The sequence below is a fragment of the Pongo pygmaeus genome, chromosome 4, assembly GCF_028885625.2.
Source record: "Pongo pygmaeus isolate AG05252 chromosome 4, NHGRI_mPonPyg2-v2.0_pri, whole genome shotgun sequence".
NCBI lineage: Eukaryota > Metazoa > Chordata > Mammalia > Primates > Hominidae > Pongo > Pongo pygmaeus.
In genome coordinates, this window is record NC_072377.2 from 127,978,555 (window position 1) to 127,996,042 (window position 17,488).

The 17,488-nt window shown below is 32.3% G+C and overlaps 1 protein-coding gene across 29 annotated transcripts in view; it reads left to right on the top strand.

The window, feature by feature from the left end:
• CSNK1G3 (casein kinase 1 gamma 3) overlaps positions 1-17,488 on the top strand; it is a 106,938-nt gene that overhangs the window by 67,915 nt on the left and 21,535 nt on the right. For 9 of the 29 annotated variants that reach the window (XM_063665180.1, XM_054488228.2, XM_063665187.1 and 6 more), the window contains 4 exons: positions 10,308-10,393; positions 10,667-10,751; positions 12,644-12,792; positions 13,555-13,650. In XM_063665180.1, coding sequence (XP_063521250.1) covers positions 10,308-10,393; positions 10,667-10,751; positions 12,644-12,792; positions 13,555-13,650 — 416 coding nt within the window. Of the gene's footprint in view, positions 1-10,307; positions 10,394-10,666; positions 10,752-12,643; positions 12,793-13,554; positions 13,651-17,300; positions 17,397-17,488 lie in introns of all 29 variants that reach the window. The other 20 variants (XM_063665183.1, XM_063665184.1, XM_054488232.2 and 17 more) reach the window with 3 other exon arrangements.

Here is a 17,488-nt window from a genome sequence, read left to right on the forward strand (position 1 = left end):
GTAACCCACACACTATCAAGATTTAGAACACTATTATTATCCTATATACTTCCATTTTACCCGTCTTAGTCATTCCCCTCCTTTTCTAGAAGCAATCACTGATCTGATTTCTATCACAACAGATGAGTTTTGCTGATTCTATTACTTAATAGAAATAGAACCATCCAACTTCTTTTGGTTGGGATAATGTCTTTAAGATTCATTTATGTTGTTGCAAGTATCAGTAGTTTATTCTTTTTTAATGCTAAGTCATATTGCATTGCATAAACATATCACAAACTGCTTATCCATTCGAGTGTTGATGGAGATTTGGATTAAGTTTTTGACTTATGAATAAAACTTGTATAATATTCTTACAAATCTTTTTGTGGGCATATTTTTCAGTTTGGTCCTATGGCAGGTATTATTTAACTTTATAAGAAACTGCCTGTCTGTTCTTGGGAGTGTTCATACCTTGTTTTATTTCCACCAGTAATGAATGAGAATTTTGTTTGTTTCATATTCTTGACAACATTTAGAGTTGTCAGTCTTTTTCATTGTAGCTATTCTAGTGGCCAAGGGGTGGTCTTTTAATTCCTTGTGATTATTGTTTCTGAGATCTGTTTCATGTATTTATTGGCTATTTGTATATCTTCTTTTGATTGTGTGTGTGATTTGTGTGTGTGATGAGACACACAAAAGTGTGTGTCATTTCATTAATTTACAGAGTTCTTTATATATTCTGGGTATAATTATTTTGTCATATATATGTATTGTGAGGAATTTCTTTCAGTCTTTGCTTGCCTATTCATTTTCTTAATGGTATCTTTTGATGAGCAGAACTGTTAAATATTTTTGAAGTCTAGTTTATCAGTTTTTTTGTTTATGGTTATTGCCTTTTGAATTCTAACAAATCTTTACCTTCCTGTAATAAGGTAAACAAATCTTTACCTTCATTACATTTTATGCTTTCTTCTAGAACTTTATAGTTTTAGCCTTTTATATCTGTGATCCATCAGAATTGATTTTTTATATGGTGTGAGATAGGGGTTGAGGTTCTTTATATGATATATTCTTTCCTATTGAATTACCTTAGTGTGTTTCTTAAAAAGTCAATTCTAGATTATATTTGCCACATTCAGTATTCACATCAGAGAAAGTACAAACTTAATTATCTGCTTTTAGATATTATTCTGCTTTCAGATGCTATTAGACATCTCACAACAGATAGACAGAAATGTGAACCAATCAGTATATATCCATCACTGCTGCTCAAAAGTACCTTCAAATATAGAATCACAGATTTGGACAGGATCTTGGAGGTCGTCTAATCCAACTTTCAGATCCTGATCTTAGCTTTTCCTCTAAACATTCTCCCCAGCTTTAGCTATTCTATAGAGCATGTCCCTGCTCTGCCTCTCAATCGTAACTCAATAGGATGTGGCATCTTTCCTGACAGCCGACCTGACTGTAGGCTTATGGTATTTTTTTCTTTTCAGACATCTGAAAGGCCTGAAAAATGTAAATTTGCTGTTTTTTTTTTTTTTTTAAGAAAAGTAAGTTTCAGATATTTAAAATTATAAAACACAAGTTTTATTCAGTTAATATATTCAGGGAGTAGCTTTCAATAGCTGACTTTCCTGATAGATTTAAAAATATGATTGGGTAGCTATACAACTTTTGGGGTTGTGACTTCTATTAAAACCAGGCAAACCTATATTTATTTACATGTTCAGTGTCTGTGAGAAATTTTCATTTTATGGGAGTTGTTAACAGACTATTTTATAACAACTAACAAAGGTTCACCACTATTTTATTGTGAGACATGAAGTCACAGCTTCCTTAGGGCCTAATGTTCCTTATCTGAACAATGGTAAATGTAACAGCATTCTATTTGTAGAAATGGTGAAGTGAGTGTGATATGTTTGTCATTGTTAGGAAAAGTCATCAGTACCGGGGAAATGAGATTTAACTATTATAGTAATCTCTCTTTACTCCTCTTTCAGGAATAAAATAAAAATGTATTTATTTGGCAGGTATAGCAAACAACGAATGCTTAATGTTTACTTTTCCCCATTTATAAACACTCTGCTTCTCAGTTTTCATGTAAAACTCAGGAGTAGGTGCATAATATTAACAGATAAAAAATTTTGTTTCTAAGATTACATGAATTCCTATTTAAAAAATTAAGAGTAAGCTAAGGTAAAATGAGTTTGGATGCTCAGGAATTAAAACATTTGGCAAATTGCGATGCCTTTGGATATGGAATACATAGTGGTGTTTTAAGTTTAGAGTACTTGGTTTTGTGAGGAGTCAGGAAGAGATAAAGAAGGAAAAGGAGCAGAGAAAACATGGCCTTTTAATGTGATTTTAATTTGTGCATATCCTATTTCTGCCCTCCCTACTTCGCCTGGATCTTGGTGATTACTTTTAAAGCCTTATTCGTTCACCCATCTTTCCATCCATTCATTCATTCTTAGGCACTCAAGGACTTCTTGCTCACATGAACTTTTCAAAATAGAGAGTTTGGTCAAAGGAACATTATATGGGTTTGTAAGTATTTTTCCTTTTTGGAGACTGACACTATCTTAGACTTAAAAAGGAAAAAGATGTTCCTAATATAATAATATAGAAGAATAGTGTAAAATCACATAATAGGAATTAACATTTTATTCTTGTAGTATCTGTTGATCATAACTAGGTGATTTATGTTCAGAAGGCAGACGTTGCAGTTCACATTTATACCTTTCTTATATCTGCTTAAGTCTCTGTCCAAGATGCAATCTTGATGAAGCTTTGTATTACAGATGTGGATTTCCATGGTGTCCTTGCATGAAAACTTCCTTTAGTGTTGTCATATTGAATTGTTATTTTTGTATCACATCTGATCATGTGTCTGCTTTTTAATATCTTTTTAAAGACTTTTGTCAGCTGCCTTGAACCTCATAATCTTCCTTTGGATGACTATTTTTCCCTTTTATGTCTTCTCTTGTTGAAGTCATTTGATATTAAGTAAATAATGTCTATTTCTCTTTGGTGAGTAGTCTTGAAATAAAAATCAAGTCTTATTTTTAAATTTTTATTGATTATTCAAGAATTAAAAAAACTAGGATTTGAGGGATAAGTTGGGAGTTGCTTTGTAAGTGTTAATAAAAATCTGTGTTCGTAGAAGAATGATGTTTCAAGCTTCTAAGTGGTAAGTTCTCTGAATAGGAGAGAAGGAACCACAGAATTGTGGTGTTCCAAAAGTGCCTTCTTTCTGTGCTATCTTTCTGTGGTGTGATTCATATAATTTAATTTCTAGGTTAATTGTCCCAGTTCCTGAGGCCTGCTCTTTAAGCTGCTCACACAGCTTTTTTGCAGTTTAAAAACATGTATTTACATTTTATAATTATATTTTAACAGTTTAAAATGTATTGTGTAATTTCTTGTTAGAGTATAATGAACATAATTGATATTTTCTTGATGTTTCAGGGTGTAGTTTTTTTATATGATTACTGTTATGTAGCAATATTCTCAAGATCAGTTGGAGAAGGTTAGGATGGATATCTTCATCTAAATAAATTTGGAGACAATTTTATTTATACTTTTTAATAGATTCTCTTGTTTTTTTGGGTTTTTTTTTTTTTTTTTTGGCCTTCACCTGTGTTGTCCCTTACTTTTTGATAGTGTATGTAGTATAGCTACTGCTGGCAACACTTTGCTTTTCTCTACCTTTGATTTACTTCTTTTGACCTTGTCACCAAACTTACTAGAATTATGTCTAAATTAAGAGAACTAGATTTCAAGAGAACTTTAGGAATTAAGTGAACGCATGTACTGGGTTCAGTTGCCCAGAAAACTTTTCTAAGTTTTGTTTATATTACTAGATTAGGTGTTTAGATTAGTGAACTGTTGCTGTGTATTGTCTTGCATAATTGTGTTTTGTTCTTTTCCTTTTTAGGTTTGTTTTCTCTCTTTTTTTTTTTTTTTAAATCCTTGTTATATAATTTTGAAAACTGAGCTCAATGAATCTTGAGGAAGATGTATTTTTGTTTTTTTTAGGGTAGTGCCAACTAAAGTAACTTTTAATATTTAAGAAGGAAATATAGTGAACCTTTTACTTCCTTGTAGTAGATAATTTTTATCTTTTTTTTACTTATAAGAAATGATTTAAACTTTATTCAGGGAGAATTTTTGTTGTTTAAGCTGTCTTCTTTGTCTTCTCATGTCTGTACTTAGCTTAGCCAACATGTCTTTTGGCCTCATTGTTTTTCATTATGGTAGAAAATGCAGTAGTAAGTTTATTTTTGCAAATATATGCATGTATCATAGAAAACTTCCTGCTTCTGTGTGAGGCGTCGATAAATTTGAGTTAACGAAAAAGGGAATATTTTTCTGTTGAAAATTGAATTGAAATTTCGGTTGAAATGGAAACAGTGCTAGGCAAGTGAGGAATGAAATCTGATCTAAAAAAAGAAAAATAAATAATGTTGAGATATAAGAGTAGAATTTTTAAATAGGAAAGCATTGCAGAATGTTTCCAATCAACATTTGATTAAGTGATGAAATGCTTTCCAAAATGAAAACAAATGCAGACAAGTGGGCTGAAATCTTGCCCTCCACTTATTAGGTACCTAGTTTTGAAGTAGTTGCTTAATCTTTCTGAGCTTTACTTTCCTTATTTGGGATTACAAATAACTGTTTTCAGTGTAGCTGTAATTTCGAAAGATAGTATATATGAAGCTTGGACACAGACTCTTAATACGTGTTGATTATTTTGTATGGTACATATATTCCTGAAGAGAAAAATTTTAATTGACTCTTTATGTACCTTTTTAAGTGGTTTCAAGACCTGTTTAAAAGAATCTTTAATGATACCTATTGTAAAGAAGAATAATCACTTTCTGGTTTCTTTAGGTGCTCATAGCAAGAGTTCTTATAATGATTCTTGGCCTTGTGGAAAAACATTCGTTTTCAAACAGGCCTTTGTAGTTAAATGCTTTAAAAAATGTGAACAGGGTTTAATAAGGGCCAGATTACTGTTGGGAGATTTTTTTCATGTAAAAGAACTGTTAAAGACCCTAGGGGATGTTCTTTAGTTACTGTGTTTCAAAGAGAAAGCCTTCCTGTGATTTCTGTAACTTACTACATGGTAAAATTTATTTCCAGATATGTCAGTTGGTGAAAGAACACAAAGAAAGGAATTATGAGGGTAAAGAGCATTTCAGACTGAGTTTCAGTAATAGATTTGTTTTACTAGCTAATATTTATGGCTTGAATTTTGAAATGCTTTGTGGGTTATGAGACTAATACTGTTCTCTGATAGAACCATGTAGGCGAGATCCCCTTATGACCGTGGCTTATTGGTACTATGTGACTAAAGCTTCCCCTTGGATAGAATTCAAAGAGGAATTGCCTTTTATATTGAGTTCCTCTCCTTAACAGAGAGTCTTACTGTAGGGCTCAGCATACTTTTATATGCACGGTATTTTAAGTTTTTTAAACTATATGCATATAATATATAAGTCTTGCATATACATTGATAAATGTATCCCTACATATTTCGTGTTTTTTGATGCTGTTGTAAAGGTATTGGTTTTAAAATTCAATTTTCACTTGTTCATTGTGAGTATAGAAATCCAGTTTTTTTTTTTTTTTTTTTTTTGAGACTGAGTTTTGCTCTTGTTGCCCAGGCTGGGGTGCGATGGCGCGATCTTGGCTCACCACAACCTCCGCCTCCCAGATTCAAGCGATTCTCCTGCCTCAGTCTCCCGAGTAGCTGAGATTACAGGCATGCGCCACCATGCCCGGCTAATTTTTTTTTTGTATTTTTAGTAGAGACAGGGTTTCTCCATGTTGGTCAGGCTGGTCTCGAACTCCCGACCTCAGGTGATCCGCCTGCCTCAGCCTCCCAAAGTGCTGGGATTACAGGCGTGAGCCACCGCGCTTGGCCCAGAAATCCAGTTGATTTTTATTTTTATTTTATAGAGACAGGGTCTTGCTCTGTCGCCCAGGCTGGAATGCAACCATGGCTCCCTGCAATGTCATCCTCCTAGGCTCAAGGAATCCTCCCACCTCAGCCTCCCTAGTAACTGGGACTACAGGTGCATGCCAACACACCCAGCCACCAGCTAATTAAAATTATTTTTTGTAAAGTTGGGGTTTCTCTATGTTGCCCAAGCTAGTCTTGAGCTCCTGGTCTCAGGCTATCCTCCTGGCTCAACCCCCCAAAAGTGCTGAGATTACAGGTGTGAGCCACCGAGCCTGGCCCCAGTTGATTTTTATATATTAACCTTATATCCTGTAACCTTGCTAAAACTTACCTACTAGTTGTAATAGACCTTTTGTAGGTTATTTGGATTTTTCTACGTATAGAATCCTGTTGTCTGCAAAGAGCAATAGTTTTATTTCTTCATTTCCAATCTGAACATCTGTTAATTTTGTTTCTTTGCTTCTCTGTACTGACAAGAACTTCCAGTACAATACTGAATAGAAAGGGTAAGAGTGGACATTTTTGTTCGTTCTTGATCTTAGGAGTGTCTTTTATCATTTAAGAATTATGTTAGTTGACATTTTTCATAGTTGTTGTCAGGATGAAGTTGCCTTGTAATTCCTAGTTTGCTGAGATTTTTTTAAAAATCATTAATACATGTTGGATTTTGTCAAGTGCTTTTTCTATATCTGAGATGACCATATGATTTATATTTTATTCTATTAGTTTGGTGAATTACATTGATTGATTTTTAAAAGTTAAACCAAACCTACATTCCTAGGATGAACCTTACTTAGTCATGAGGTATTATCTTTTTAAGGATTTCATGTTTGTGTTTATGAGGAATATTTCTTGCAGTTTCCTTTAATTGTAATGTCTTTATCTGTTGTTGGTAACAGGGTAATGCAGTGAGTTGGGAACTCTTCTAATCCTGGGTTTGTGTAGAATTGGTATTATTCTTTAACTGTTTAATAGGATTCAGTAGTGATGCTATCTGGCTTGTATTTTGGGAAGTTTTTAAATAATAAATTTAATTTCTTTAATTGATGCAGAGCTATTCACATTTTCTTCTTGAGGCAGTTTTAGTTATTAGTAGCTTTCAAGATATTTGTCCATTTCATATAAGTTGTTTAATTTATTGGGTTGTTTCGTAGTATTCTTTTATCATTCTTTTAATATCTGTGGGATTTGTTCTGATGCCCCATTTCTTCTGTTATTGGTAATTTGTGTTTCTTTCTTTTAGCCTGCTAAGAGGATTAATGATTTTATTGAACTTTCCAATCCAGCTTTTGTTTTCATTGGTTTTCATTACTGATTGTCCATCAGTCATTGTCTGGTCATTGATTTCCTCATTTGTCATTATTTTGTCCTTCTGTTTATTTTGGGTGGTATTGATATGAAGGCAGATACAGATAAGTTGATCAGAATACAGAGTCTGAAATAGACTTATACATAGATGGTCGATTGATTTTTGAGAATGGTGCAAAAGCAACTCGAGGAGAAAGGACAGTTTTGCCAAGAAACTATGAGAGTAGCTAGATATCAATATTGAAAAAAATAAATTTAAATCCTTACTCCACACCAAAAGCAAAAAAAAATTACTTCAAAATGAGTAATAGGTTTAAATGTAGGAACCATAACTATAACATTTCTAGAAGAAAAGACAGGAGAAAATCTTTGTGATCTTGTGGGTAGAGATTTCCTAGATTGGACATCAAAAAGTATAAAAAGTAAGAGGAAAAAAACCCCTGATAAATTGGACTTCATTAAAATGTAAAATTTCTTTTAAACATACTCTTAAGAAAACAAAAAAATATCAAGCTGTTTTCTTGAAGGGAAAAGGTATTGGCAAAACATACCTGAAAATAACTTGTATCCAGAATATGCAAGGAACTATTACAACTTTTTAATAAGACAATCCAATTTTTTAAACAGACAAACACATGAAATAAAGTTCAATGTTAGTCACCAGTGAAATGCAAATTAAGTCAGTTAATCCATACTTTGAAATTTGCTTTTCTGAAAGGATTTATTACTGCTTATACTTCATAGCCACTAGCATGGCTAAAATTTAAAAGACCATACTAAAGGTTGGACAGGTTTGCAACTGAAACTCCCATACATTGCTGGTAGAAATGTGAAATGACACAACCCCTTTGGAAAACGGTATAGAAGTTTTTTATAAAGTTAAACCTATACTTACAACATCATGTAGCAATCCCCCTTCTAGATGTTAACCCAACATAAATGAAAATGTATGTCAACATAGACTAGTACAAGAAGAATGTTCATAACAGCTTCACAATAGCCCCAAACTGGAACCTACTCAAATGTCTGTCAACAGATGAATAAACACATTGTAATGTACTACTCAGCATTAAAAAGTAATGAGCTATGGTTGCACATAGCAACATGGATAAATCCTGAAAACATAGTAAGTGAAAGAATTTGGACACGAATCTATACTGTATGATTCCATTCATGTGCACCTGTCTAATCTGTAGTGATGAAGGCAGATAAGTGGTTGTCTGAAGCTGATGGTATTGTGGGGGTTGGGGGAGAGTAATAGGCAAGAGACATTAGGAAACCTTTTGGAGCATTAGAAATGCCTCGATTGTGGTGGTAGTTATGCAGGTGTGTTTGTTGTTAAAACTTACCGAACTATACCCTTAAGACTACCAGAATCTAATGAAGTAAAATTTTCGTTATAAAAGTTATAACTAGTTTTTTTCATATTCTCATCCCCACTTTCATTAGTGGATGTAGATGGACTTTAAGGCCACTACTTATTTTGGAAAATTTGCTATTTTTAATAGCATATACTTACATTTTATAATAAAAAGTACAAGAAATAAAAAAACCTCTCCGTTATATCACATTTTTAGCATGTGAAATGGGAAGTTGAAATCTCTTCTCTAGTCTTCCAATCTTGTAGACTTAATGACTATCAATTTTGATGTATACTTCTGCAACTTGCAGTCTGGTGGAAGTGTATATATTGATTAAATAAAAATACAAACATAGTATCTTTAAATCATAACAAGTGTTATTGAAAACAAGTGTATTAGTCTGTTTTCATGCTGCTGCTGCTGATAAAGTTATACCTGAGACTGGGCAATTTACAAAAGAAAGAGGTTTAATGGACTTAGAGTTCCACATGGCTGGGGAGGCCTCACAGTCATGGCAGAAGGCAAGGAGGAGCAAGTCACATCTCATGTGGATGGTGGCAGGCAAAGGGAGCTTGTGCAGGGAAACTGCTTATAAAACCATCAGGTCTCATAAGACTTATTCCCTGTCACGAGAAAAGCATGGGAAAGACCTGCCCCCATGATTCAGTTACCTCCCACTGGGTTCCTCTCACAATGCATTGGAATTCAAGATGAGACTTGGGTGTGAACACAACCAAACCATATCAACAAGTATAGAATGTTTACACAGTAAAAATCAAAACCTTTTTTGACCCTTCATCCTAGTTCAGATCCATACTTTGAAAAGTTTGCTTTTCTGAAAGCATTAAGTACTGCCTAGATAGTATGATTGTTCATGTGGATAAAACATCTTACACATAAACAAACATCCTCTTATTAAAGTATTTTCTCATTGGTAGTTAGCATTTTGGTATTATTTTGAAACATCAAGAAATCTTAAGTATTTAACTTCAGTGACAGAAAAATTGAAATATCATTCAGTCAGCAAGTGTTTGTAAGCGTCTCCCTGAGCCTTAGTCTGTAATCTTTATTCACTTATGTGCTAAATGACATTTTGTTACAACAACAACTTGAAAATGACAGTTTGTTCAAGCAGTATTTTTTGTGATAGTGAAGGGGTTATTAATGTTGGTATGTGTCAAACACAAGTTTTTCTTAAAATATATTACACACAATACTCCATAATCGTGTTTAATTTAATGGAGAGTATTTATCATGGAAGTTTTGTGCTCATATAACTTTAGGAGGTGCAGGGTTGAAAAGTTAAACATTTTAAATTCTAGGCTTCTCAGAAGTTTTAATATGTTACCTTCTGAATCTTTAAGACAGAGCTATAGTATACAGTGACTCTGACCATGGAACTCTTTTCCCCTTGGCCTGTACTTCCATGAATAGATATCTAAGCAGATAAATAAATCTCTAACAGCATCTAAAAATTATAATGGAATATTTTAAAGATGCTCAATAATCTTAATGTAAAAACATTATTTATATAATTTTATCACTTACAGTTACTAGATCTGTATTTTGTATTTATATGTTGAACTTTTGGAAATTAATTTATACATAATGAAAGAACAAACTCTCCATTCTTCCATTCTTAACTGTTAGAGAAAAGTGAAATTTATATTTCTTTTGTATTTCAGAACAAAGTAGAAGAGACGATTTAGAAGCTTTAGGTCATATGTTCATGTATTTTCTGAGAGGCAGTCTTCCTTGGCAAGGCTTAAAGGTAATTGTTTTTGTGTTTCTTTATTGAATTTCATAAAATATTAAGATATTAAGGTCCTCTCTTCCAACTAAACAGTTTTCATATTTTAAAATTTTATTTTGTAAGTAGGCATCAGGGCTCACTGTGTTGCCCAGGCTGGTCTCAAACTCCTGGGCTCAAGCATTCCTTCTGCCTTGGTCTTCCAAAGCTCTGTGATTACAGGCTACCGTGTGCAGCCCCAGCTAAATAATTTTTAAATTACCACATTCTCAAGATTTTTTTTTTCTGTTTTAGGCTGACACATTAAAGGAGAGGTATCAGAAAATTGGAGATACAAAACGGGCTACACCAATAGAAGTGTTATGTGAAAATTTTCCAGGTAATGAATAATGTGAGGTTGATACATTGTATACAGAAAACTAGAAATGCTAATTTTTATTGCTTACGTTTATACATATTTTTTTCTATGCTTAAAAAAAAAAGAGCTAAAAATATGATTTAAAGGATGTCAGCATTTGATGCCGAACCCACAGGGACACTTTGTGTACTTGCTTTGCAAATGGTATTAATAGAAGAAAATCCTGTCTGTTAATAGTGTTGATCAGTACCAGCTGAAGTAATATTTTCTTTAGTGATATACTTTTAATGAGTTAAAATTTTCGCTAAGAAATGCCAGTTACAAAGTTTTGGTATACAGTGTTAGTCATTTGGGTCCCAATGTCAAGTTCAGAGGAGGTATGTGAAGTATGATTTGGTTTAGTTTTCAAATTAAACTCACTTAAATTAAGTAAGGCCAGTAAAACCTTACTGACCTCACTAGTTTGGGGCTAATTTTATATTGGGGAGCTGTATGCATTTATGAAAATAATTTTGCTTTTAAGTAGATTTATGGCAACTCAAATTAAGCCAACAAAAATTTACTTAAGGTTTCTACATCAATTAAGGGATAAGGATAACTTATTAGTATATTAAGATAATGACTGATTTATTTGTGCAGCCACATTAAGTGAAAAGAGAACTAAATTTGAAGATAAAATACTGAATTCCTATCTCACTTTAGTATTGCCTAGTTCTCCTGTATAATGCTGGTGTTATTAATATAGTAATAATATTATCAACATAACAAAAGTAGCTCTTTCTCAAGCTTATTTATATTATTCATTGACAGCAAACTTTAATTATATATTTTCCTTTCTTGCTATAATATCTAGAAGTAGATTTTTTTAAATGTCAGTTAATAGTACTAGCAGTTTAGTGTAGGCAGATAGGATAGTTGTCATTAAGGAAGCCTATATAAAGGTGGGAAAAATGGGGTTGCCAAATTAAATTAGCCAGGTATTCAGCTAGAAAGTGGAATAGTGGGAGAGTCACCACATAAAGAAGGTCACTGCATACCACTTATGTTGCCTCATTGTGCTGGGTGTGATCTTTTTCCTATTGGCTGGGGCTGCCTGTGAATGCTAGGTGTAACTTACCATCTCTTACTGTAGTGATTTTCTGTGCCCTGATGGTGAAATGCCCTGCTTTACTAATTGCTCACCATTTTGCCCATTGTTTTATATATATATATTTGTTTGTTTGTTTGTTTTTACATGTATTAGATACATGTATCTAATACATTTTGGAATTATAATAGCATGCAGAGATTTGTATATTGCCAAATAATTGTTAAATATATGACCAGAAATTAAGAGAAGACTTACACTGTCCTCTTGTGTTATGTTTTTGAGATTTGTTTTAGCTTTCGTTTGTTAGCTTAATTGGTTAGAATACTGCTCAAAGCCAAGGTTGGGAATTTGAATTCTCTATTAGTTGGTGTATGTCACTGATTCTAAAGGAAATCCAGCAAGCCAATACAGATGCTTTCATATAAATCAGTTCTCACCAGTATTTTAAATAAAATTTTAAATTTATAAACTGAATATGATGCTTTGTGATTAATCATGCATTATTAAACTGCTTATTCAACTTCTCATACTAGCAAATATTAAAAATAATCTTATAAAAATAAAAATTTTAGCTTTTCCTAATGAAATGAAGCAAAAATAGTGGTTGTTAAACTGAACCTCTCATTTTTCTTGTGTCTCTATTCCCTTCCTTCTTTTCCTCTTTTTTATTTTGTTGTAATTACACTCAGAAAAATTTAAATTGCAATATAATTTTGTTACTTTTCAAGTGTTTTTATATAATACAATGTGCTTTTAGATACTTAATTTTATTATTGAGTATTAAAGAAAAGTATAGTCCAAATAATTTTTATATTATTTCTAGAAGAAATGGCAACATATCTTCGTTATGTAAGAAGGCTAGATTTTTTTGAAAAACCAGACTATGACTACTTAAGAAAGCTTTTTACTGACTTGTTTGATCGAAAAGGATATATGTTTGATTATGAATATGACTGGATTGGTAAACAGTTGGTGAGTATTCTATATAATAATATATTATTTACAGTATCTGTTGTCTTTTTAATTGTACAGTATCTTCAATTGAAAAGAGTTGAGAACAAATAGTTGTTTTAAAGGATTCATTTTATTGTTTTTTAAAGGACATTTCTGCAGGTAGCGCCGTACTAGTGTTCTTTGAGTTTTTCAAAAGCCCTAACATCTGGATTCTTTGCCTTTTAGCATGAAGAGTTACTTTTAACTTTTCATCCTGATTTAGTTCTTAATGTCAAATATACTCTTTTTTGTGTAATATTCTCATGATTAATTTAATACTTAAATGCCTTGATGAAAATTAAAATTTGTATGAGTCTCTTCAAGTCAAAATATTGGAAATAAGTAATTTTATTAGTTTTTTTAATTCTTTTAATTTTCTTAAAAGTTTATTCTATTTATACATTTGCTTTGGAAATGACAGGCATAAACATATACATTTTTATCATTTTGATATGAAAATGTAGCCTAAAAGTAATGGCAGCATTAGGTGTTTTGTAGATGTAAAAATAAGTACTTTATAAAGAATTTAAATGTTTTAAAAACACTTTAAAAAGTAGGTATATTCTTTTTGCTTTACCTTCTTAGCTTTAACAACATATTTTGAGAATGATGCCTTTACTTAAAGCCTTAGTTTATTTAACAGTCTTTTGTTTTTTTCCTTCTTTTAAGCAGCTAAATAAATGATTTTAAATAAGATTTTTGAAATGGAATGTATTGATACCAATTATTATTGTATTGTAGCCTACTCCAGTGGGTGCAGTTCAGCAAGATCCTGCTCTGTCATCAAACAGAGAAGCACATCAACACAGAGATAAGATGCAACAATCCAAAAACCAGGTTTGCTGCCCTTTAGATATGAAATATCTTCCTTTCATGATTGCAACATACACTTTTTTCTTCAATAGATAAAACAGACTGAAGGATTGAAAATACATATTTTTAACAGATAAACTATTTTCTCTTAATTTCACTGTTTATTAGTTAAATAATAGCATTAAAATGTTTAATCATAAATCCTTAATTAATGGTACAAATTAGTGTAAACTTTTAGGAATATTTGATATTCTATTAGAATGGAAGTATTTGGATACCCTATTGGAATGAATTATAATAATACTTGATCTTTCTAACTGTAGTTTAGTTCAATAAATTATTTATTGAATTTCTGCTATTGTAAAGCTACTGTTCTACACATTATAGAAATTCAGAAGTAAAGAAGACTGTATAACCTTTAAGAATGATTTTGTCACCAGTGTCTAAAAGCAGTGTTGTAGCTGAGAGTTCACTCAATTCTCTCGAATCAGGCATACATGGATATGGCTTGACCCTGGGCAAATAAGTTAATCTCTCAAAGCCTCAGTTTCCTCATCTATAAAATGGAAATAATGCATGTTAATTTAGAGCATACAGTAAGCTTTCATTCAATCAAAACTCTGTGTCTGCTGTTACTGTTATTATTATTACAATAAATACAGAAATAACTATATTTAAAAAGAGAATAAGCTATATTACATGAAACACTAATAAAGTACCATGGAGGAGATCATATGTGGGGCTCTATGAAGATTTTATGGAGAAGGTAGCTTTTGACATGAACCTAAAGAATGAATGGAATTTTTAAAGGGAAATGAAGATAAGGGCATTTTGGGGAGCGTGAATAATATAAAATATGAAGCAGCAGTTTAAAAATAGAGAATTTGAGGAATAGCAAGCGGTTCAATTTGTTTGGAGCAGAAAGTAGGTAGAGATGGATTAGAGAGGGAGTAGAGAGTCAGTCTGAGATAAGGCATAGAAGTTGATCAAGTAGTGAGTTCATGTTTCCTGACCAGGTAAAGGAATAGAAAGCTGTTGAAATTTTGGGGCAATGTTTTAATTTTTCTCTCTCTCTTTCTCTTTTTTTTGGTTAAAAGGTTTTATTGAAGACATCTTTGACTTAAAAATTTTACGATCACGCTGAGTTAAGGAGTGTCTAGAAATTTTCTGTTACAATCCTTTTTGGAGAAGGATAGTGTGCCGTCCTTTTTGACTTTTATATTGTTTATCCCATCAAAGTTTAAGTGAAGATTAAAGATTAAAACAGGATGACAATCAAAAGAAAGAACACCACTTGTTAAAAATCATAGCAAAATAAAATGCTACGTTTTAGGGAGTGTTTAACAATATTATGCTATATAGCATGGCCAATTTTAAAAGATTAATATTAAATTTTTGACTTAGAAAAATTGGTACTATAAAGCATCTCATACATAAATTACTTCATATATAAATTAAAATTAGTTGATAACTGGAGTGTCGTGAAAAGATTCTGTATAAAGAAAGAAATGGCTCAGAAGTTGAGACTTAGTTTGTGTTTTATAAACTAGAGTTAATTCCTTGAATGTACTTGGAAGAAGATTAATATGGTATTCTTTGAAATTCTCCACTTGAGCTGTTAGGTATTATAATAAGTGAAATTCCTCTATTGTTGAATTAAATTATAAATCTAATGTTTTAGACTTAGTTTTCTACATGTTTCAGACATGTCTTGCTAACTAGATTGTAAGCTCACTGAGGGTGGGAACCATGTTTCATTTGTCCAGTCCTTCTTGCACTAAATGTAGGGTGTATATATATATATATATATATATATATATACACACACACACACACACACACACACACACAAACATATATGTATATAATTTTTAGGTAATTCTTTAGGATAGGCTTATATATTGAATTTGGGATGTGAATATACAGACTTTCATCATGATAGAAAAGTTGTATATCTAAAAAAAACTTCTTAAATATCTCTAGACCACTAAGCAGCTTAAGTTCTACAAGAAACCCACAGTTCACAATCCCAGAGGAAGAAAGATTATTTCAAATGACTTAAACCTTTGTAATGCCCCTAGATAAATGATAGATTTAAGTTGAGGGGATCCTGAAATTGTTGGGTACATGTAATTGTTTATTTTCAGGAGAGGGCTTGTAGCTCTTACTATATTCTTAGAGAGTTCCATGACCCCAAAATATTGCTCATTGCCCTAGATGTTTGTCTCAATTTTAGCATCATTTTTATTCTTTGATCTTGTCTAGACTTGACTTCATCTGATTGATTTCAACTTAAGCTACAAATCTGCTTAATTCTGGTTATAGATTTGGAGGGTTTAATGAAAAGACATTATAGAACTATCATAGTTTTGATGACATACTTTATGCCACAGAGTATGTAATTTTGCATTGTACAATTTAGGAAGCTTAGTGCCAGAACATGTATTCATGTGTCTACTTGAATTTTACACCTCTCCCCTTAAGTTTGTTCTGGCCAACAATATGCTTGAGGCTCCCCATACTCCAGTATGCTTGGCACTTTGTGGCAAGATTTTCATGACTTTGTTTGAAAAAGAAAGAAAGAAAAGAATACTGAAGGCTTTAGAATATATTTAATTATGGTAAGGAGCTAGGTAGTATTATTGGAAGAGCCTTAGGCTCTGAGTTGGAATTCCTGTTGTACTCCTTGGTAGGTCTGTAACTGTAGGGAAGTGGTTAATGTCTCACTGTCTTCATCAGTAAAAGTGGATGATAATATCTACCTCAAAATATGGTAATATATAAAGCAGCTAATTCAGAACCAAACATGTAATAAAGTTTAAATAGTATATTCTTCTCCCTACTTTTTATTAGTGTTGTCCACATTTTCCTGAAACAGAAGTTGACCCCTATTAAGAAACTTCTCTTAATTTTACTGGTAGATTATGATGTTTGTTATTGCCATGCATATTTGCCAAGGGATCTAAAAACATCAAGAATTTTCAGATTATTTCATAGACATGGGTTCCTTAATTTGAACCAGATAAAAGGAGATCAGGGAAGCAAAGAGATTCATATGTGTAGGGTTATCACTTAGAAAAAAATTGTTTTGTCATATTCTCATAGTATTCTGTATAGTGCTTCTCCCTTTTCAAAGAACTTTTCTGTTTTCTCATAGTATCCTTATAATCAGAAATGGGGGACTAAGCAAGAGAGAAAATATTTTTAGAATCTCAGGTACAGTTATTTAAGGGCCATCATTTGTACCTTGCTAAAAATAGCTCCTCATCAGAAAACCAGTGATGACCTCTACTGTGTAAAAATATAGTGGGTGGACTTCTAGTGTGCCCAGGATTTATTTGGAGTTCTTTCTTGGTCATGGCATTTTTACCTTTCTGGTTCTTTATTAGTTCATTTATAAAGCTAGAGGGTAGAGTCTGTGATTTCTAAAGTATTTTTACTTCTAAAATCTTATGGTTCTATTTTATTTTTATTGTTGATCATTACACAATTTGGCAACTTAATTAAAATCACTCCACATTCTGTATACAAAGATAACTGCACCATGATTCAGAATAGTAAGGGTATTTTAAATTTCCTTTTATACGTTTGTTTTATATATTATGAGGATAAAATGTTTAACATATTGGGTTTTTCTTCTTCCATGCATGCCATATGCATTAAATAAATGGCAGTCGGCAGACCACAGGGCAGCTTGGGACTCCCAGCAGGCAAATCCCCACCATTTGAGAGCTCACCTTGCAGCAGACAGACATGGTGGCTCGGTACAGGTATTTTCTGATTTTTGCATGAGTGATTATTACCCAGATTTATACAACTAACCCTTTTTTTTGGAACTCATGGCATGATTTCATATCTTAAT